This window comes from Spermophilus citellus (assembly GCF_964194105.1).
Source record: "Spermophilus citellus genome assembly, chromosome: 7".
Lineage (NCBI taxonomy): Eukaryota > Metazoa > Chordata > Mammalia > Rodentia > Sciuridae > Spermophilus > Spermophilus citellus.
The window spans coordinates 48,972,167-48,988,916 of NC_138188.1; the positions used below are offsets into that span (position 1 = coordinate 48,972,167).

Below are 16,750 nucleotides of genomic sequence, written 5' to 3' on the forward strand. Positions count from 1 at the left end.
GAGTCACCAGCAGGGCACCAGCAGCAGCTAGGCAGGAGTCAGAGCTGGCTCCCACTCAGCAGGGACCTGGCAAATGCTACCAGTGGGGAGAGTGAGGAAGCAGCTTCTCCTGCACGTGTCTCTCTCACCTCCATCCACACCCAGCCCACCCACTTCCAGCCCAGTCCACCCGAGGCCTCAGAGCTCCTGGCTGACCATCAGGGCTGCTTTACCTGATTCTGGATGTGGCTGAGGAAAAGCCTGCCATGGGAGATTGTGGTGCTTTAAAGGTGACCAGGGCTGGGCACAGTGGCACACGCCTGTAATCCTAGCAGCTCGGGAGGCAGAGGTAGGAGGATCACAAGTTCAAAGCCAACCTCAGCAATGGCCAGGCTCTAAGCAACTGAGACCCTGTGTCTAAATAAAATACAAATAGAGCTGGGGAGGTGGCTCAGTGGTTGAATGCCCCTGAGTTCAATCCCTGCTACCAAAAAAAAAAAAAAAAGTGACCAGGGCCAGCATAACAAGAGCGGGTTCCATGGTCCCTACACTTGGAGCATGTGGACACCTTGGTCTCCTCCTAGTGCTCCTGGAACCTAGCACTTCAGCTCCGTGCTGATCACCACGCATCCAAATCCTGGGGAAGACCCTGCACAGCTACCTGTCGCTGCCACCTCTCTCAACCCAGGAGTTCAGCACAGGACTCGCCATAACCAGTTCTGTCCTTACAGAGCTTTCCATGCAGAGCCTTAGCAGACGGTGGTTGGACAGGGTGGGAGGACAGGGAGCCCACAGTTTCTGCAGAGCGCCTCCTTTTGGCAAGAAGCTATTTTACAGTGTGGGAGGTTTAAGTATCTCAACACTTTTCCAGCAGACCCTGGGTCATAAATGCCTCCTCCTCCTCCTCCTCCTCCTCCTCCTCCTCCTCCTCCTCCTCCTCCTCCTCCTCCTCCTTCTTTCTTTAGCAGAGAATTAATTTTTTTAACAGTAACCCAAACATTTATTCATTTTCATGACACAATGGCTGTTGATTAGGCAGTTTTGCTGATGTGAGCTGGGCTTGCTTGTCCATCTGCAGTCAGTGGGCAGTTAGGCTGGGGCCTCCCTGGTCTAGGAAAACTCCCAATGCCACCCTTTTGACTGGCCCCCAGACTCCACTTCTTGGTGAGGCAGGAAAGTTTACAATAGAGGCTTTGCTAAATATGTTAAATTTTATTAAATTTCAAAATGAAGCCATTATGATCTAAAGACATAAGGAAAGTTGAACTGTGAGTCTTTGTGCTTTCAAGTATTTCAAATATCAAGATTTTAAAGAAAAGAACAACTTTCTGAGCAGATCCATCGCAATCTCACACCCTAATTTTATGGTTTTGAACTAGCACTTGGCATCAGATTTGTCCTGAAAGGCAAATTTCTGAGATGATGGAGTCTTTGAGGGGAGGGCACCATTCCTACAGTCTCTGCTGAGTGAAGGTTGTCTTCTCACCCCAAAGTTTGTGCTGCCCCCTGGACCACTAGGAAAAAGCCACTAAGCCAGGAATGATTCAAGTCTATTAACTTTCACTTTAGTTCTTCAATAGATCTTTCTATCTCCTTCTATAGAACAATATATATATATATACCAGCTCTTTCAGATTTACAACTAAAAGGCTGAGTTTCTGGAAGCTGAATAACACTGCTACTCTAGCCTATGTTACGTTTTCTCTGGGCAGCAGTAAGAAATGAAGGTATAAATAATTAACTAGAAACAGTAAAGCACCAAGTCTGCTTAATGTTAATTATCATGATGAATGTCATCTCACTAGAATTAGGTCACACAAGAATGAAGCATTACACATAAATACATCCCCCCCCCCAAAAGTAATGGGTGGACCTCAGACTTGAAGATACATTGACCTCTGTCATGTGAACATTCATTTATAGAAAAATGAATTCATTTATAGAAAAAAAAATTTGCAATTGCCTTAGATGTTCTGGCTTCCAAGGCTAATCGGACCGAGGGGGGAACTCATTTCTTGATTTATTTCCTTGATGCTTGATGCCTTCACTCCAGAGGGTTCCTACCTGGAACAACAGTCCCACAGACGGGATGTTGAGGTCCATCACCTAGGGCTTTCTTCAAGAGCAGTATAAGCAGGGATGTGAGGAATGCACCTTGTAACTCATTCAGCAACACTATAAAAATCAAAGCTGCCGTTAAAACCAAAAATAAATGATCAGCAAATCTGTAAAGATGGTGAAAAATGAAAACCATACATAATTGATAAGACTTAAATAATGTAAAATATTTAGCTGTAGTTTAAATCTCCCTTTGGCTCAGACTACTCACCGCTGTTTTAGCTAAGCATAACCCTCTATGGGTTGCAGAGCAGAGCGGACACTGGGTCCCACAGCCTGGGTTCATCTTAATGGCCACTGGTCAACCACCCAACCCTGGGGAAACGACATCTCTGACCTCAGATGGCTCCTGGAAACTGGCAGTGTGTCCATCATTTTTGTGCGAATTAGGTGGCGATATGCTGACAGAGACATACATAAAGTAGAGCCCAGCGCACAAAAATCCAATCAATAGGCAGCTATTTTCCCCTTATTCTTCTGCGTGCGCGCGCGCGCGCGCGCACACACACACACACACACACACACACACACACCTTCCTTTCATTCTTTTACTTATTATTCTTTGAATACAACAAGACATCAAGGCTTTCCTTGGGGCTTTCCTGCCACATTTCTGTCTCCTGAGCCTCCCCTGAACATAGCTGAGAGTCTGAAATTCTGGAAGATCCTAGGGAGCAAGCAGTGGCCCAGGCACTGTCACAAGATCTTCCTTCTCTCTAGGTCTTCTGCTTTGGTCACACCCCCAGAGAGGTCTCGGCTCTATAGAATTTTATTTCAGCCTGTACTTCAGCATTAACTCTGTAGTAAATTCTTTTTTTAAAAGAAGCAAGGAGGTAAGGGTTTCTGGACATGAAGCACCTGGATTTCAAGAGTCATCCTGCAGTTCTTTTTCTCTGACTAAAGCAGCATGTGACAATACTGAACCACTTCCACCAGGCTAAGGGGACATTTGTGCCTTTTCCATATACAATAGCAGCAGAGGTGCTAGACTTAATAAGGAAAGCAGACATTATTAAACACTTGCTCTGTGTCAAGGACGTGTCTTCTGAGAGCCTCACGTGAATTAACTCATTTCTTGCTCATGTCAGCTAGGTGACCGACACATCCCAGTGTGCCTGGCACCCTCCTGACTCCTAATGTTGGAAGGCTTGAGTCCCAGAAACCACCAGGATGGCTGGCCTCCCTGAGAACCCTCAGAAATAGGTGCCATTGGTCCAACTGAGTCATAGAGAAGTTGTGTCACTGCCTGAAGACAGGTGGCTAGCAGGTATGAAGGTCTGGCCACTTCACCACCTGAGAATAGGACTGGCCTTTGGAAAAGGGGTCAGGGATGCCAGTCCTAAGGGTCCCCCTCTCAGGGTAGAAACTGGTCATGGGAACACCCCGGGCTCTCCATTGCCTGGTGTGAGGTAGGTAGTGGCAAGTCCCACTCTGGTGACACTGCGTGCCACCGTGGGTGATTTCAGCCCTCACATTCAAAATGTCTAATGACCTTTGTCTTCTGACTCCCCACTCTTTACCACCTGACTCTTACAAGCATGCCTAAAACTCCCTAATTTTTTATTAGGACAAGATTTCTTTCTTCTCCAAAGCCTCTTGTTCACTGTCATTTTTATGCTACACAATTACTTTCTCACTTATTGTAAGATTGCAAGATTTTTTATGTTTCATCTCAGATTTATAGAGGAAATGTACCATTGTTTTGTCTAGAGTTGAGTAGGGTCGTAAACAGTGACCAACCACTGGCTACTGAGAGGAGATATTAATTTAGAGTCCCTCCTGCAGTATCTCCCGCCTGATCATTTGAATGGTACTTTCAGAAGAAAACCTTTCATTGAATGAAAGTGCACTTCTTCTCAGTTCCCCTACGCCTGTCTCCCTGAGGTGGCACTAGGCCCCTGCTTCCTCATAGTGGATGGCAAGTGACGATGTTGAGGTAGTAGCAAGGACTGTCTTGTACCTAAAGAATAATGTCCTTTGCTTTCTGAGTCACCTTTTCTACACCAGCAGGCACAGCTAAGTCCAGGGTGCTGCCACTCACTCCCTGGGCTGGCCATAGGTCTACCTGGCCATCTGACCCACCTTAGCTCCCACTCGTGGCCCCTCTGAATCCTGGTTTAGACAATTCTCTCTGCAGACCAGTGGGCAGAGCCACACCTACCTTCTCACTATCATGATTTCTCGGAAGAGCTCTCGAAGAAAAGCCTTAGCCACTCCAGCTCCTGGTTACTCCGGAACAGGAGCGAGGGTGGTGCCTGAAACCTGAACCTCAGGGGATCCTTCTATTGGGCTCATGAGCAGTGATTTTAGTTAGGTTGGCTGCCCTGCATTGGTGCTGAGGGCCACCAGGGAGTGGATGTCCTCTCAAAGGGCTATCTTTGCCCCTGGTGTTACCATAACTAAACTGGCATACTCCCAGGCCCAAGCTGAAAGATAGGGAAAGTTGAGACCCACTTGTGATGTCCTTCTTCCCGCCAGTGACCTGACAGAATTTCTTTTTTGCTTCTGCATTATATCCTCCTCCCTGCCAATCAAAGTACTGACCTAGCTGTCCCTCTTCAAACCAGCTCTATAACGCCAGGCCTCCAGAAGTTGGCAGACTACAGGGCATTAGAGATTTGGAAAATCCTTCCTCAAGAATAGTCCACTTTGGGCTGCCAATCAAAGAACTGACCTGGCTGTCCCTCTTCAAACCAGCTCTATAACGCCAGGCCTCCAGAGGTTGGCAGACTACAGGGCATTAGAGATTTGGAAAATCCTTCCTCAAGAATAGTCCACTTTGGGCAGTTAAAAGATGGACTCTACCCTTCCTCCTTCTTTGTTCTCTAACACCTGCCCATGGTCACTCCCGTGTACACGTGGTGAGGGTTCAGGTGGACTCGAACAAAGGCTATGAGCTCAGGCAGAAGAGTAAAATACTCAGCCATTACCTGTTACTGAGATGGCCTCTAAATTACTTAACAATTTTCGAACAAATTTTCATTGTATGTGTTTTTTCCTTTTGAAATTATACAGATAAAACTACAAGAAAGAATTAACACAAAAGTAAATTGTGAGTCACTCAATGACAGGGATAAGTTCTGAGGAAAATGTGATGTAAAAACATCACAAAGTGACTGACAGGGAATTCGTGTGATGGCCTGTTGTTACCAAGGCCATGACGAACAAGCAACATGAAATCAGATCAAACACAGGAGACAGGATGCAGCGACAGATGCAGGACACAGGAGATGTGTCCGCTATCCACGATGAATATTCTGAAATAGGAGGACACTCTATGATAGTGATAAAAAGTATGGAAATGCATAAGAGAGGAGCAGAGCTGCTTGCTGCTGTTAGCCAGCCTGATGCACTGTACACACTGGATGCTGCCCACTTGCATGACTGGAAGCGGAGTAGCTGTGCTCCCACCAGCACCACCACAAACATGGCGCTAAGACGTTATGATGGCTGTGGCGTCAGTGGGCAAGAGGAACTTTTTGGCTCCCTTTTAATATTATGGGACTGGGACCACCGTTGTATGTGGTCTGGCACTAACTGCAGTGACGTTCTGCGGTGCATAATCACACACAACGTAAAACTGCACCCTGTCCGCCGGGTTCCTGCTTCCCATCCAGAAGGGACCTCCTCCATGGCTGGTGTCCAGCTTCACAGGCTTCCTTCCATCACTCATCTAAAAATATGTGCTTGCACGCCATACGTAATATTGAATTATTTTCCCAACAGGTCAAGAGCAGGATTTTATCCACCAGTGGTTTGTACATTTCTGAATATATGATTACCAAATGTGTGTCATGGTATGCCGATGACTTTATATCATTGTCCAGATGATTCTAAGCAAAGGCATCAGTGTGCTTGTGTGAAAATTGGCAGGAATTTCTGCACAAGGGGGAGAATGAGCAGAGCGCTTTTACTGTGGGTGGGAGATTAAAGAAATGGCGAGTGTCCAGTGGAAGGAGAAAGCCTACTCCAGCAGATGCTGCCGCCATTCCTCCTGTCTTGAGCACCCAGAGCCAGCCCCGCAGACCCAACCAAAAGTCCCACCTTGCTGTGGACAGTTATCACGCATGTTTCTTCACCAGCTCAAATCTTGGGCTTTGGAGGTAGCACATTCATCCCACACTGAACACAAGTAGCGAATTGTCACACTGTTCCCCAAAAACGTGTACAACTATTATATGTCCATTACAAAGAAAAGAGGTGGACTGGTGATGTGGCTCAGTGGTAGAGCATTTGCCTAGTGTGCAAGTCCTGGATTTCTGAACATAACAAGAAAAAAAGCACAAGAAAAAATTCATTCTAATATGACTTTTTCTCAAAAAAATAATCACGTGATCCAACAATCCCACTTCTGGGTACACAACAAAAAATTTAAATCAGAGCCTCAAGGAATATTTGTATACTCATGTCCAAAGCAGCATCATTCACAGTTGACAATAAACAACCCCAGTGCCCATGGACAAATGAATAAGTGAAACATAGTACATGCAATGTACTATTTAAAAAGAAATGAAATTCTGGAACATGCTACCACATGCATGAAGCTTGACAACACTGTGCTAAGTGAAATATGCCAGGCATGTGTGCAAGAATCCATTGACATCAAGAACCTGGAACAGTGAGTCAGAAAATGGAATTGTGGTGTCCAGGGGCAGACAGGAGGGAGGGATGGGCAAGGTGTTGTTTAATGGGAACAGGGTTTTATTTGGGAAGAATGAAAACATTATGTAGAGGGGTGGTAGTTGGTTGCATAACAATGAGAAAGTAGTTAATATTAGTGAACTATATACATAACAATCATTAAAAGGATACTTTTACTTTTATATTTTACATAATTTAACACAATTTAAAAATCCTTAGCTTCATGGAGATTATAATCCTGGAGAAAGAGAATAAAACAAATACAAAAAAAAGTTTTTTAATAGATCAGTTTTGTTTTTTTATTCTAGATCAGCCTTAAGTCGGCCCCATTTTACAGATAAGAAACCAGAGGATAGAGAGGAAAAGTACACAGTTCACTCACTAAGACCCTGACTGTCGGACTCCAGGGGCAGTGATCTTTCCATCAACTTCTGCTTCTTTTGGGGGATTCTTCCATTGTCTCTATTTCATCTGACCCACTCAAAACATGTACTGGGTTCAAATTCTAGCCGAACTGCTTCCTAGAAGGCTCTATGGAGATAGCAGAGCCTATTCGGGAGGGTTAAATGTAATTTGTTCCACTTCCACGTTGGTGCAGAGCAAGGAGTCTGTGAAAACTAGCTCCCTCCCTGGTCCCTCAAAATGCCTTCCCTGCATTTGTTTATATATAAGCCATGAGTACTTTCAGCCTAGCCATGTCAGCAAACATATTCCTGTGCTTAAGTTTTTGTAAATCATTCTAGAAATAAAGTTTGGATATGAAGAAAACTGGCTCATTTAAAATCCTGGGAAACAAGCCAGCGACACATGCATGACCCTTCTGTAGCTGGGAGGGAACTCTAAAATGTACATTGAATAAAGCATTCAACATAAAAGCTAACTCATTCTTTTTTCCAAAAGCAAAGCCAACTCTAATATATTTCTACCAGCTCTTTTTAAAAAAAATCAAAGCCATGTTTCATTTTTATTCTTAAAAGTCCCTTACCTCTAAACAAAACTACATAATGGCATAGATCACATCTAAGTGACCATTCTAAGAGATGGGTTGGCAGGGTCTAGTCTCCCAAGAAGAATCCAAAATAGGAATTGAGAAAAATGGACACCACTATGGATGGACAGCAGAGCAGCTCCAGCCCTCCTCTCCCTAATTCCACAACTCCCTGCCCCTGAGGAGCCTGGTCATTTTGACTGTTCCCTATGGGTTCGGAACCCTCGCCTACTCCCTCCTGTCATTTTTGAGGATTAAAGAAAGATTGTTTCCATTTTGCACAGGCCTTGTAAGGACTTCTCTTTATAGATTTGCCAAAAATCTTTGGATTTATGAAAGAATTTGTCCTTTTCCTAGATTAGAAATTGTGTTTATATATAATAATGGCATAGAAATTGATGCCTTTGGCTATATTTCTAGGGATGGACATCTTATGTTGGATTGCCCATCCTGTCCCTAGAGAAGTTGTCCCATAGTTCAGCTGGAGAAGCAGATGCAAGTGACTCAGGCAATGTGACTTTGAAGGAGGAGGTGTAAACAAACTCAGGCCTTGCATTTCAGTGAATGTGGATCCAAATTGTGGCTCTTCATCTTACTAATGAAGTCATTGACTCTCACCCTCTTAATGATGACAATAAATAGTTATGAAAAATAAAAGATAATTAATTAATATGTCTAAAAATGAAATTGCTACAAAAGTAGATACTAACAGCTTGTTCTAATATTTTAAGTGATTTTGCACAATGTACCGACACACACTAAAATCTGATTTTTATTTTTTATTATTATTTTTCTTGATTTAGAATTTTCATTAAACTTTTAAATACTATTACAGATTATAATAATAACTTCTTTCTGAAACTTCATGATGTCATTTTACATTATTTGTAATTCTAAAATGTTCCCCAAGATGTTAGTTGATATGCTTAATAAATTTCTAAATTCTTAAACATTTTACAAACTATAAAACAAAAAATTTCTTTACAAAGATGCACAAGTCCTGGTATCTGGAATATTGCTAAAATTTTAAAAGTGGCTAACCTAAGGCAGAATGTTCACACTAACCAATATTTATGACTTTAATCCTGTGTAGATGACAATGTAGATGGTTTAGCTAAAATTGCAGATAAAATGAATTTTGTATTATTATTATATAATTTTTCCTGATTTCTGTGGGAACACCCTGTTGGTCTCATCTTTGTGATTCAGAAGAAACCAGGAACTGTGTGATCAAGTGTTTCTGTTGTACTTTGAGGTCAGCCTGGAATACTAAACTACTATTGAACATGTCTGTGTGCCAGGCACTACAGCAGGTGGAATACACAAAGATTTTTAAGAGAAAAGAGAAAGGGGAGGGATACAGGAAGGAAAAAGAAAGAAAGATAGAGAGAGAGAGATGGGACAGAGATAAAAACACCAGCTGAACAAGAGCCAGATGCTTGCTGCTAGGTGGGAGTTCTCAGGTAGCAAAGGGAGGGAGCTAGAAAGAGTGACATGGTTGTGATTACCAGTGTAGGTGCACGTTTATCTTCACATGGTCACCTATGGAGGTGCTCATACACTGGGGCTGTTATGCACACCACCTCCACGCTCTGCCAGCAGAAAGGCCAAGAAACAGCTACACCCTAGAGCAACAAGCAGTTTACCACCATACCTTGGCTCTAATAGAAGAAACCAGAGATCCTGGGTAACAGGCTGATTTTAGGACTGAAGTGGGAAATACACAAAATGAGCCTAGAACATATTTTAGTAGGAAAGAGTATGGGAGTTCTCACCAAAATACACCCACACACACACACACAAAATTATGGGGGTCATAGGAACCAGCTGAAAAAATCCTCAGTGGCCAAAATAGAAACATTTGGGCAACAAAAATAAATTAGTACTGAATTATAACCCAAGGTATGAAATAAATATCCGCGGGTACATACTGATATAATGATTAAGTCTATTTATCATTAAGACTAAAAAAATAATCAAGTGTACAATGAATCGAAGACCATTCTGCTGTCATGTATAACTGATTAGAATCAAAAAAAAATAATCGAATAAATGGTTTAAATGAAGTAAGTGGGGGAAGAATAAACAAACCTTCTATGCAGACGAATTCCAAATAGTTTATGCAGCTATTTCACCCTCGAGGAGGAGAAGCTGAGTCCCTGGTCCTTGAGCCTGGGCTATCCGTAGCCAACTCCTCCCCAAGAGCACACCAAGGATAAAAAAAAATGTGGCATCTATACACAATGGAGTACTATGCAGCAATAAAAAATGACAAAATCATAGAATTTGCAGGGAAATGGATGGCACTAGAGCAGATTATGCTTAGTGAAGCTAGCCAATCCCTAAAAAACAAATACCAAATGTCTTCTTTGATATAATGAGAGCAACTATGAACAGAGCAGGGAGGAAGAGTAGGAAGAAAAGATTAACATTAAACAGAGACATGAGATGGGAGGGAAAGGGAGAGAAAAGGGAAATTGCATGGAAATGAAGGGAGACCCTCATTGCTATACAAAATTACATATAAGAGGTTGTGAGGGGAATGGGAAAATAAACAAGGAGAGAAATGAATTACAGTAGATGGGGTAGAGAGAGAAGTTGGGAGGGGAGGGGAGGGGGGATATTAGGGGATAGGAAAGGTAGCAGAATACAACAATTACTAATAGGGCATTATGTAAAATTGTGGATGTGTAACCGACGTGATTCTGCAATCTGCATTTGGGGTAAAATTGGGGGTTCATAACCCACTTCAATCTAATGTATGAAATATGATATGTCAAGAGCTTTGTAATGTTGTGAACAACCAATAAAAAAAAAAGAGCACACCAAGGGGGTACAAAATAAGTGGATTTATAGCAGAGAAACCTCAAAACCACCATGTAGATGAGGTGCTCCAGTCAACCCCGTGGGCAAAAGCCAGCTGATCCTACGCAGCCCTAACCTGGGGTAATGGCACTTGGCCTCTGTGCTCTTCCCCTCGGAACCTTGAAGTCGCAATGTAAGCATGAGAAAAACGGACACATCCCAAATGGACATTGCACAAAGTACCCAGCAAGAGCACTTCTCAAAACTGTGGAAGGAAGAAATGGTCACCGTCAAAAAGAGGCCAAAGCTCACCTAATGAATACACCCCAGGGAGTATCCAGGATGGGATGCTGAAGCAGGAAAAGGACATTAGGTGAAAGCAAAGGGAAACCCAGCAAACCGTGGAGCTTAGCTTATAATAATGCACTGATATTGTTCCATTTCTCCGAACAGATGTGCCATTCTAAACTCAAATATTAGTTGGAGGGAAACAGAGCGCCGTATGTGTGGATTTCCCTGCTACATTCCCAGTGTTCCTGCATATCAGAAGTATCTAAAATAAATTTACCCAATAATAGTGACAGAAAAATTTTATAAGGTGTAGTGACACCATGTAGCAATGAAGAAATATGAACAGCACTTTGGGCAATGAGGGGCAGGAGACAGAATGAATTCCAAAGTGAGTTTTGAAGATTTCAGCTCCCAAAAAACTAAGCACTCTTGTATTTGGGTACCATGTCTTTAAATTTATCCATCTGTGTGAAGTATGTATTCTGAATATTGGAGCATACATTATATTTAACAACTATTAATGATCATATCAACTTAAGTCTTTATAAATCTTTTTATTTTTAGAAAAAGAAGCTTCATTCTATCAAAAGTAAAGAAATAACAATCAGCTGGGCATGTGGTATAGGCCTGTAATCCCAGCAACTTGGGAGGCTGAGGCAAGAGGATCATATGTTAGAGGCTAGCCTCAGCATCTTAGCAAGGCCCTAAGCAATTTAACAAGAACTTATCTCAAAATAAAAAATGAAAAAGGACTAGGGATGTGGTTCAGTGGTTAAGCACTTCCAGGTTAAATCCCCAGTATCAAAAAAAAGAATGAAAGAGAGAGAGGAAGAAGAAGGAGGAGGAGGAGGAGAGGAGAAGGGAAGAAAAGAAATAAAAACAATCATGTTTGGTGGAATATGGAAGCATTCTGCATTTAGAAAAGCATGACTTCCTCTTTCTTCAACCTTTAATCTAGAAAAATCAGTGACCATTCAGGCATCTCCTTCAACTAAAAAACATTTAATGATCCAGATATACCAAGCATACTCCCTGGAAGTTTCCTGAACATTTATGGCACATGTGATTTTTTTCAGGGTCGGGGTTTCCTACATTTAAAGTTCTTTTTCTAAGTTCAAAATGCATTTTTCAAGGTCCACCTCAGACATCTTCTCCCTGCTCCCCATTCAGAAAGCATTACTCATTTTTCTGAACAGCTGTAGTTACATGGCCCTCTATTATCTCATGGTCTTAACTGTAACCACTGCCATCTAACTACAGGTGTCTCCCATTTGGATATCAGCTTTCTTTCTTTCTTTCTTTCTTTTTTTGTACCAGGGATTGAACCAGTGGCACTTAACCATGAAACCACATCCCTAGTCCTTTTTATTTTTTCATTTTGAGACAGGGTCTTCCTGAGTTGCTGAGGCTGGCTTTGAACTTGTGATTCTCCTTCCTCAGCCTTCTGAGTCGCTGGGATCACCTGACAGGCATTCATTCACCACCATGCCTGGCAAATAAATCTTTCTTCCTTTTTTTTTTTTTTTTAATTTGGATCTAACCCAGAGCTTTGACCATGCTAGGCAAATGTTCTACCACTGAGTTGTTTCTCCATCCCTGGTTATCAACTTCTTAATAGCAAGGTGGACATCTTGGCCCCGATTGCTCTCAGTACAGAATCTGACATTCATTCATTCATCCAACGTCCATTTATGACATGCCCACCATTTGGTTCCATGGAATGAACTGCAGGGGGGAAATTACAGACAAAGGTTAACAACTGTATCTTAATATTGTGGAAAATTTTTTCAAGCTAGGAAACCTCTGAGAAAAAATGAGAAGGAAATTGATATAGACCAGATGTACTGAAAGCATTAACAGAGGACTTATACCACAAAACTGATTTATTTTAAAAGCCAGTGTATATGTTCCTAAGTGAGGGTTTCTCTCTTCTACCACTTTGACCATTTTCTGTGATCTGAGACCCCTACTGCTTGTGTTTAAAAAGGGTGAGTGAAATAAATCAATCAATGTTTATTTTCAAATAAAACACAAATGAGCAGTAAGAATTTAGGGGAAGGGAAAAGACACTGCTTTGTGGCAAATGCCTTAGGTACAACTTATAACCTACATGGTTAGTACATGGATTCTTAAAAGAGAATTTCCTTCCTTTCGAAACTTTCTATTGAAGCAAAATATATTGCTATCTCAGTGTAGACATCATACTTAGACTTATGTCAAATACCTTGTGTGTGCTCTTGCAAAATATTTGTTTTCCTGTTTCTTTAGCACAGATTAATTTAAATTCAATTTTTCAAATCATTAGTGCCAATTTTTAAAAAACTACCATTGTACTAGTCAGCTTTTCACCACATAACAAAATGCCTGAGATAACCAACTTCAATATGTCGTCTTAGGGATTAATTGATTCTGTGACCCTTACTGAGATCCCATCAATGCTGAAGAAACTCTAGTCCATGTCCACTTTCAAGGGTAGAGCATGATGAATGTATTGATTTTCAAAACATTCACTTAAAACTCAGATTAGTTCTGAAACAATAGATTCCCCATGAGCTATCCACAGGACTATACAATCTACAAGACCCCAGTACAGTAGACCCTAAAGCACCCCAAAGTGCCATCAGCTCACTGAGTTCAAATCCTGGCCCCACCACGGGATCAGCTCTGAGCAACTTCTTCTGGATCCCTGTGTATCCCTCATCATTCATCCATCTAGACACCGCTTAGCTTCATTCCTACTCATTCCTCAGAGTGTCAAAGTTACAGTGTCAAAGTTACAGTGCTTACAGTGAGCAAGACAGGCTCGGTGGCTGACTTTCTAGTGGGTAAATTTACAATAGAAATAACAACAGCCATCATGTGTGGTTGTAAATATCAAATGGAAGCAAGCATGTGAGGCATGTGGGAGTCACTCTGTGATGGCTGTGGTTATCCAGTCCTCAACACAGTGCCCACACACATGGTCTCAGCCTGAATGTACTCCATCCATTCATTATTCATTATTGACAGTCTTTACATATGGCTCCTCACCTCCACTGTTCTACACAAACATCCACCATTTCTTATCCCTCAAGGATGAGCTCATTAGGCCTCCTTGCTGAAGAGCTTCAAGATGAGATGATTTTTAAACCAGACCAGGCTCGTTCATGATGGCCACATCTCTGGCAAGAGTTATACTGGAAACTCTCTGTGGATTCCACGCAGGCACAGCTCACAGCCTCCCGCCCACATCTGTGCGGGCGGTGGGAATGGGGTCTCCCTTGGTGGAATGGGCTGGCTGAGAAATAAAAGCTAGGAGAAATAAAACAGTGAAAAAACGACAGATCACAGAAAGTAATTTCAAAAGCAGGGGCAGGACAGGCAAGCTGATCAGACGGATGGAGCTTCTAGACAAAATGGGCCCATGCCTGCTTTATTTATATTGGGAAACATCAAAGAGATTCTATAGAATGTTCTTCTCCAAAAAAGGTTAAAGGTGGACTTTTCAGTTCCTAACAGGTTACACCCATCTCCGGAGCTACTATGAGGAACTTTCCTAGCAGAGCAGAGGGAAAGGTTACATGCCTTGGGCAATCTATTGCCCATGGAAAGTTCCCAATGCCAGGCCTGTGTCTCCTCAGCTATCATGCTGAGAGAAGAGCCTCGTGAATTTCACGGATGGCTTCCCGAAGTGGCCCACACTCACTGCCTAGGAAATGCCTGAGCTTCCTGCAGCTGCCATATTCTTCCCCGGTTATCACTTGGAGGTATCCAGTCAGACGAGCATGATGTGGTATCTCCCTCTTTGTTGGTGAGAGGGTTTTCTTCTTTGGAAGTTGCTCAGAAATTCTTCACATATTTTTAATTAAATTAAGAGAAAGATGAGTAGAATAACCCTGTTTAAGACACCTTCCTTTCAGTCTACCTTCCGAAATAGGCCCACTCCAAATGCACGATTGTTTGGAGTGATTATCTCAGTCTGAAAACTGAAGAGTGGCTTCTAAATGTGTTTACGTGTTGAAGCATGAAAGGTGACCCTGGGCAGAAAGGAGTGTGTGATGCTATGTGTGTTTATTTCTAGACACTGTGAGGAGTTGTGTGGCGAAGCTGTTCTTCACCTGTTCCCTCAAGGGTCATTACTGCCTGTACAGCAAGTCCAGCTTCATCCTCATCAGCCAAGAGCCTCAGCCATGGATCCAAATTATGCTCCTGTTTCAGCAGGTGTGTGCAATTCATGTTCATTGGGCTCTTTAACAAGTTGGTCAGGTATGAGCTCCTGTCATCCCATTGAATTATTTATTCTTTGTCCAGAGTTGATATGTAAATAACAGCAACACATCATCTTTTCTTTTTCTCTACTTTAAGATAGTTTACTTATAAAGGAACCTGGATTATAAATCAGAAGGCCAAAGCTACAATTAAAACAGGGATTGATTTATAAATAAATAAATAAACATTTAAAAAAAAAAAAAACAGGGATCGAACCTGGGGTCATTTAACCACTGAGCAACATCCTCAGCCCTTTTTATTTTTTATTTTGAGATGGGGTCTCACTGAGTTGCTTAGGACCTTGCTAAGTTGCTGAGGCTGGCTTTGAACTTGCAATCCTCCTGTGTCAACCTCTCGAGTTGCTGGGATTATAGACATTGCCCCTGCACCTGACCAAAGCTATTCATATCTTGAATATCCTTAGCTTTTACAATAGAAGAATGCCACAGAAAATACTCTTTTAAACAACAACAACAATAAAAACATCTTAGTTGGGGAAATAGCTTATCTTTTGTAGAGCTAGCCTTGGTTTCCCCAGTTTTCTAAACTCTAGTTGATTTTAGTGTAAGTGCATTCTTTCTGACATTATCGCACAGGAATGCCACTTTTTTCTATGGAATACATGTATATAGATGAAATTACCTAAAGAGCATCTTTGAACTTAACAGTGAAGAATGTCATGCAAAAATGTCGAAGTACCTTAGATGCAGAGAAAATGCAAATGTAGACTATAAAATGTTTGTAATAAAGTAGGTCTCAGATATCATCTTTAAAGATAAGAAAACTCAAGGGCATAGCTCAGATCATCAGCCATCTTCTTATTTTTGCACATGTGTTGAAAACTAACATGGGAAGATGCAGGTAAGAGAATTCAGGGCAGGCAGAGTCAGGAAAAAAAGAGAGTACAGACATTAAATAGGGTTGAAACTTAAGCCAAGTGATAAGATAGTTTTTCAATTCAGTTAATAAAATATTTCTATAACTCCTACAAAACTCACCAACCAGATAGTCATATTTCTTTATAAAATCAAGATTATTGAGAAAAATGGATTTTCATGCTGAATACATCATAATTACCATATAACTATGGTTGGATGTGGCTGAGATATGCCATTTTCCCCTGTGTTAGTCTTAAGAACACTTGCCATCTCCTACAGAACACTCAGATTTTGATGTGAACCACATTATATGTGAACATAAAATAACATTGATTCTTCTTCCTATTCCTGAAATAATGATCATAGTTTTCTTCTACTTAGATTTTTCAAATAGTTTTCATAAGCAGCTCTGTATCTGGTTTCATTGGCTTTGTTCTTAACAGTTGTCAGTTTTTTTAAGAACAAATCAAGAAAATCTGATTTTTTTTGCCCCTTCAGCCTTATTTTATTGACCTACTCTGATCTTTTTTTCTCTTTAAGCACAATGACTAAAAAAGCATCTTTTTATGATTTTCCTTTGTGTTCATTTTACAATAATGGCTCCTTTCTTTTTCCACACCTTTGATCTTATGTAATCTTCTGGGAAAATTATGGCTTTAGGGTAAATGAAAAATAAAACTTTCACTGGGTAATTACCAACCCAGCCCCAGTGGTGGGTGCTGAGCCAGACTCTCGCTTTTCTGACAACCTTGCACAGTCATGAATGCTTCATTAGATCAGGTCCAGCACGTCTCTAGACGAG

The 16,750-nt window shown here is 41.7% G+C and overlaps 1 protein-coding gene across 4 annotated transcripts in view; it reads left to right on the forward strand.

The window, feature by feature from the left end:
• Nucleotides 1-16,750, forward strand: part of VEPH1 (ventricular zone expressed PH domain containing 1) — a gene marked incomplete at its 5' end in the record, with an annotated part of 221,011 nt that overhangs the window by 148,327 nt on the left and 55,934 nt on the right. For 3 of the 4 annotated variants that reach the window (XM_081301832.1, XM_081301833.1, XM_081301835.1), the window contains one exon: nt 14,883-15,022. In XM_081301832.1, coding sequence (XP_081157958.1) covers nt 14,883-15,022 — 140 coding nt within the window. Of the gene's footprint in view, nt 1-14,882; nt 15,038-16,750 lie in introns of all 4 variants that reach the window. The other variant, XM_081301834.1, reaches the window with a different exon arrangement.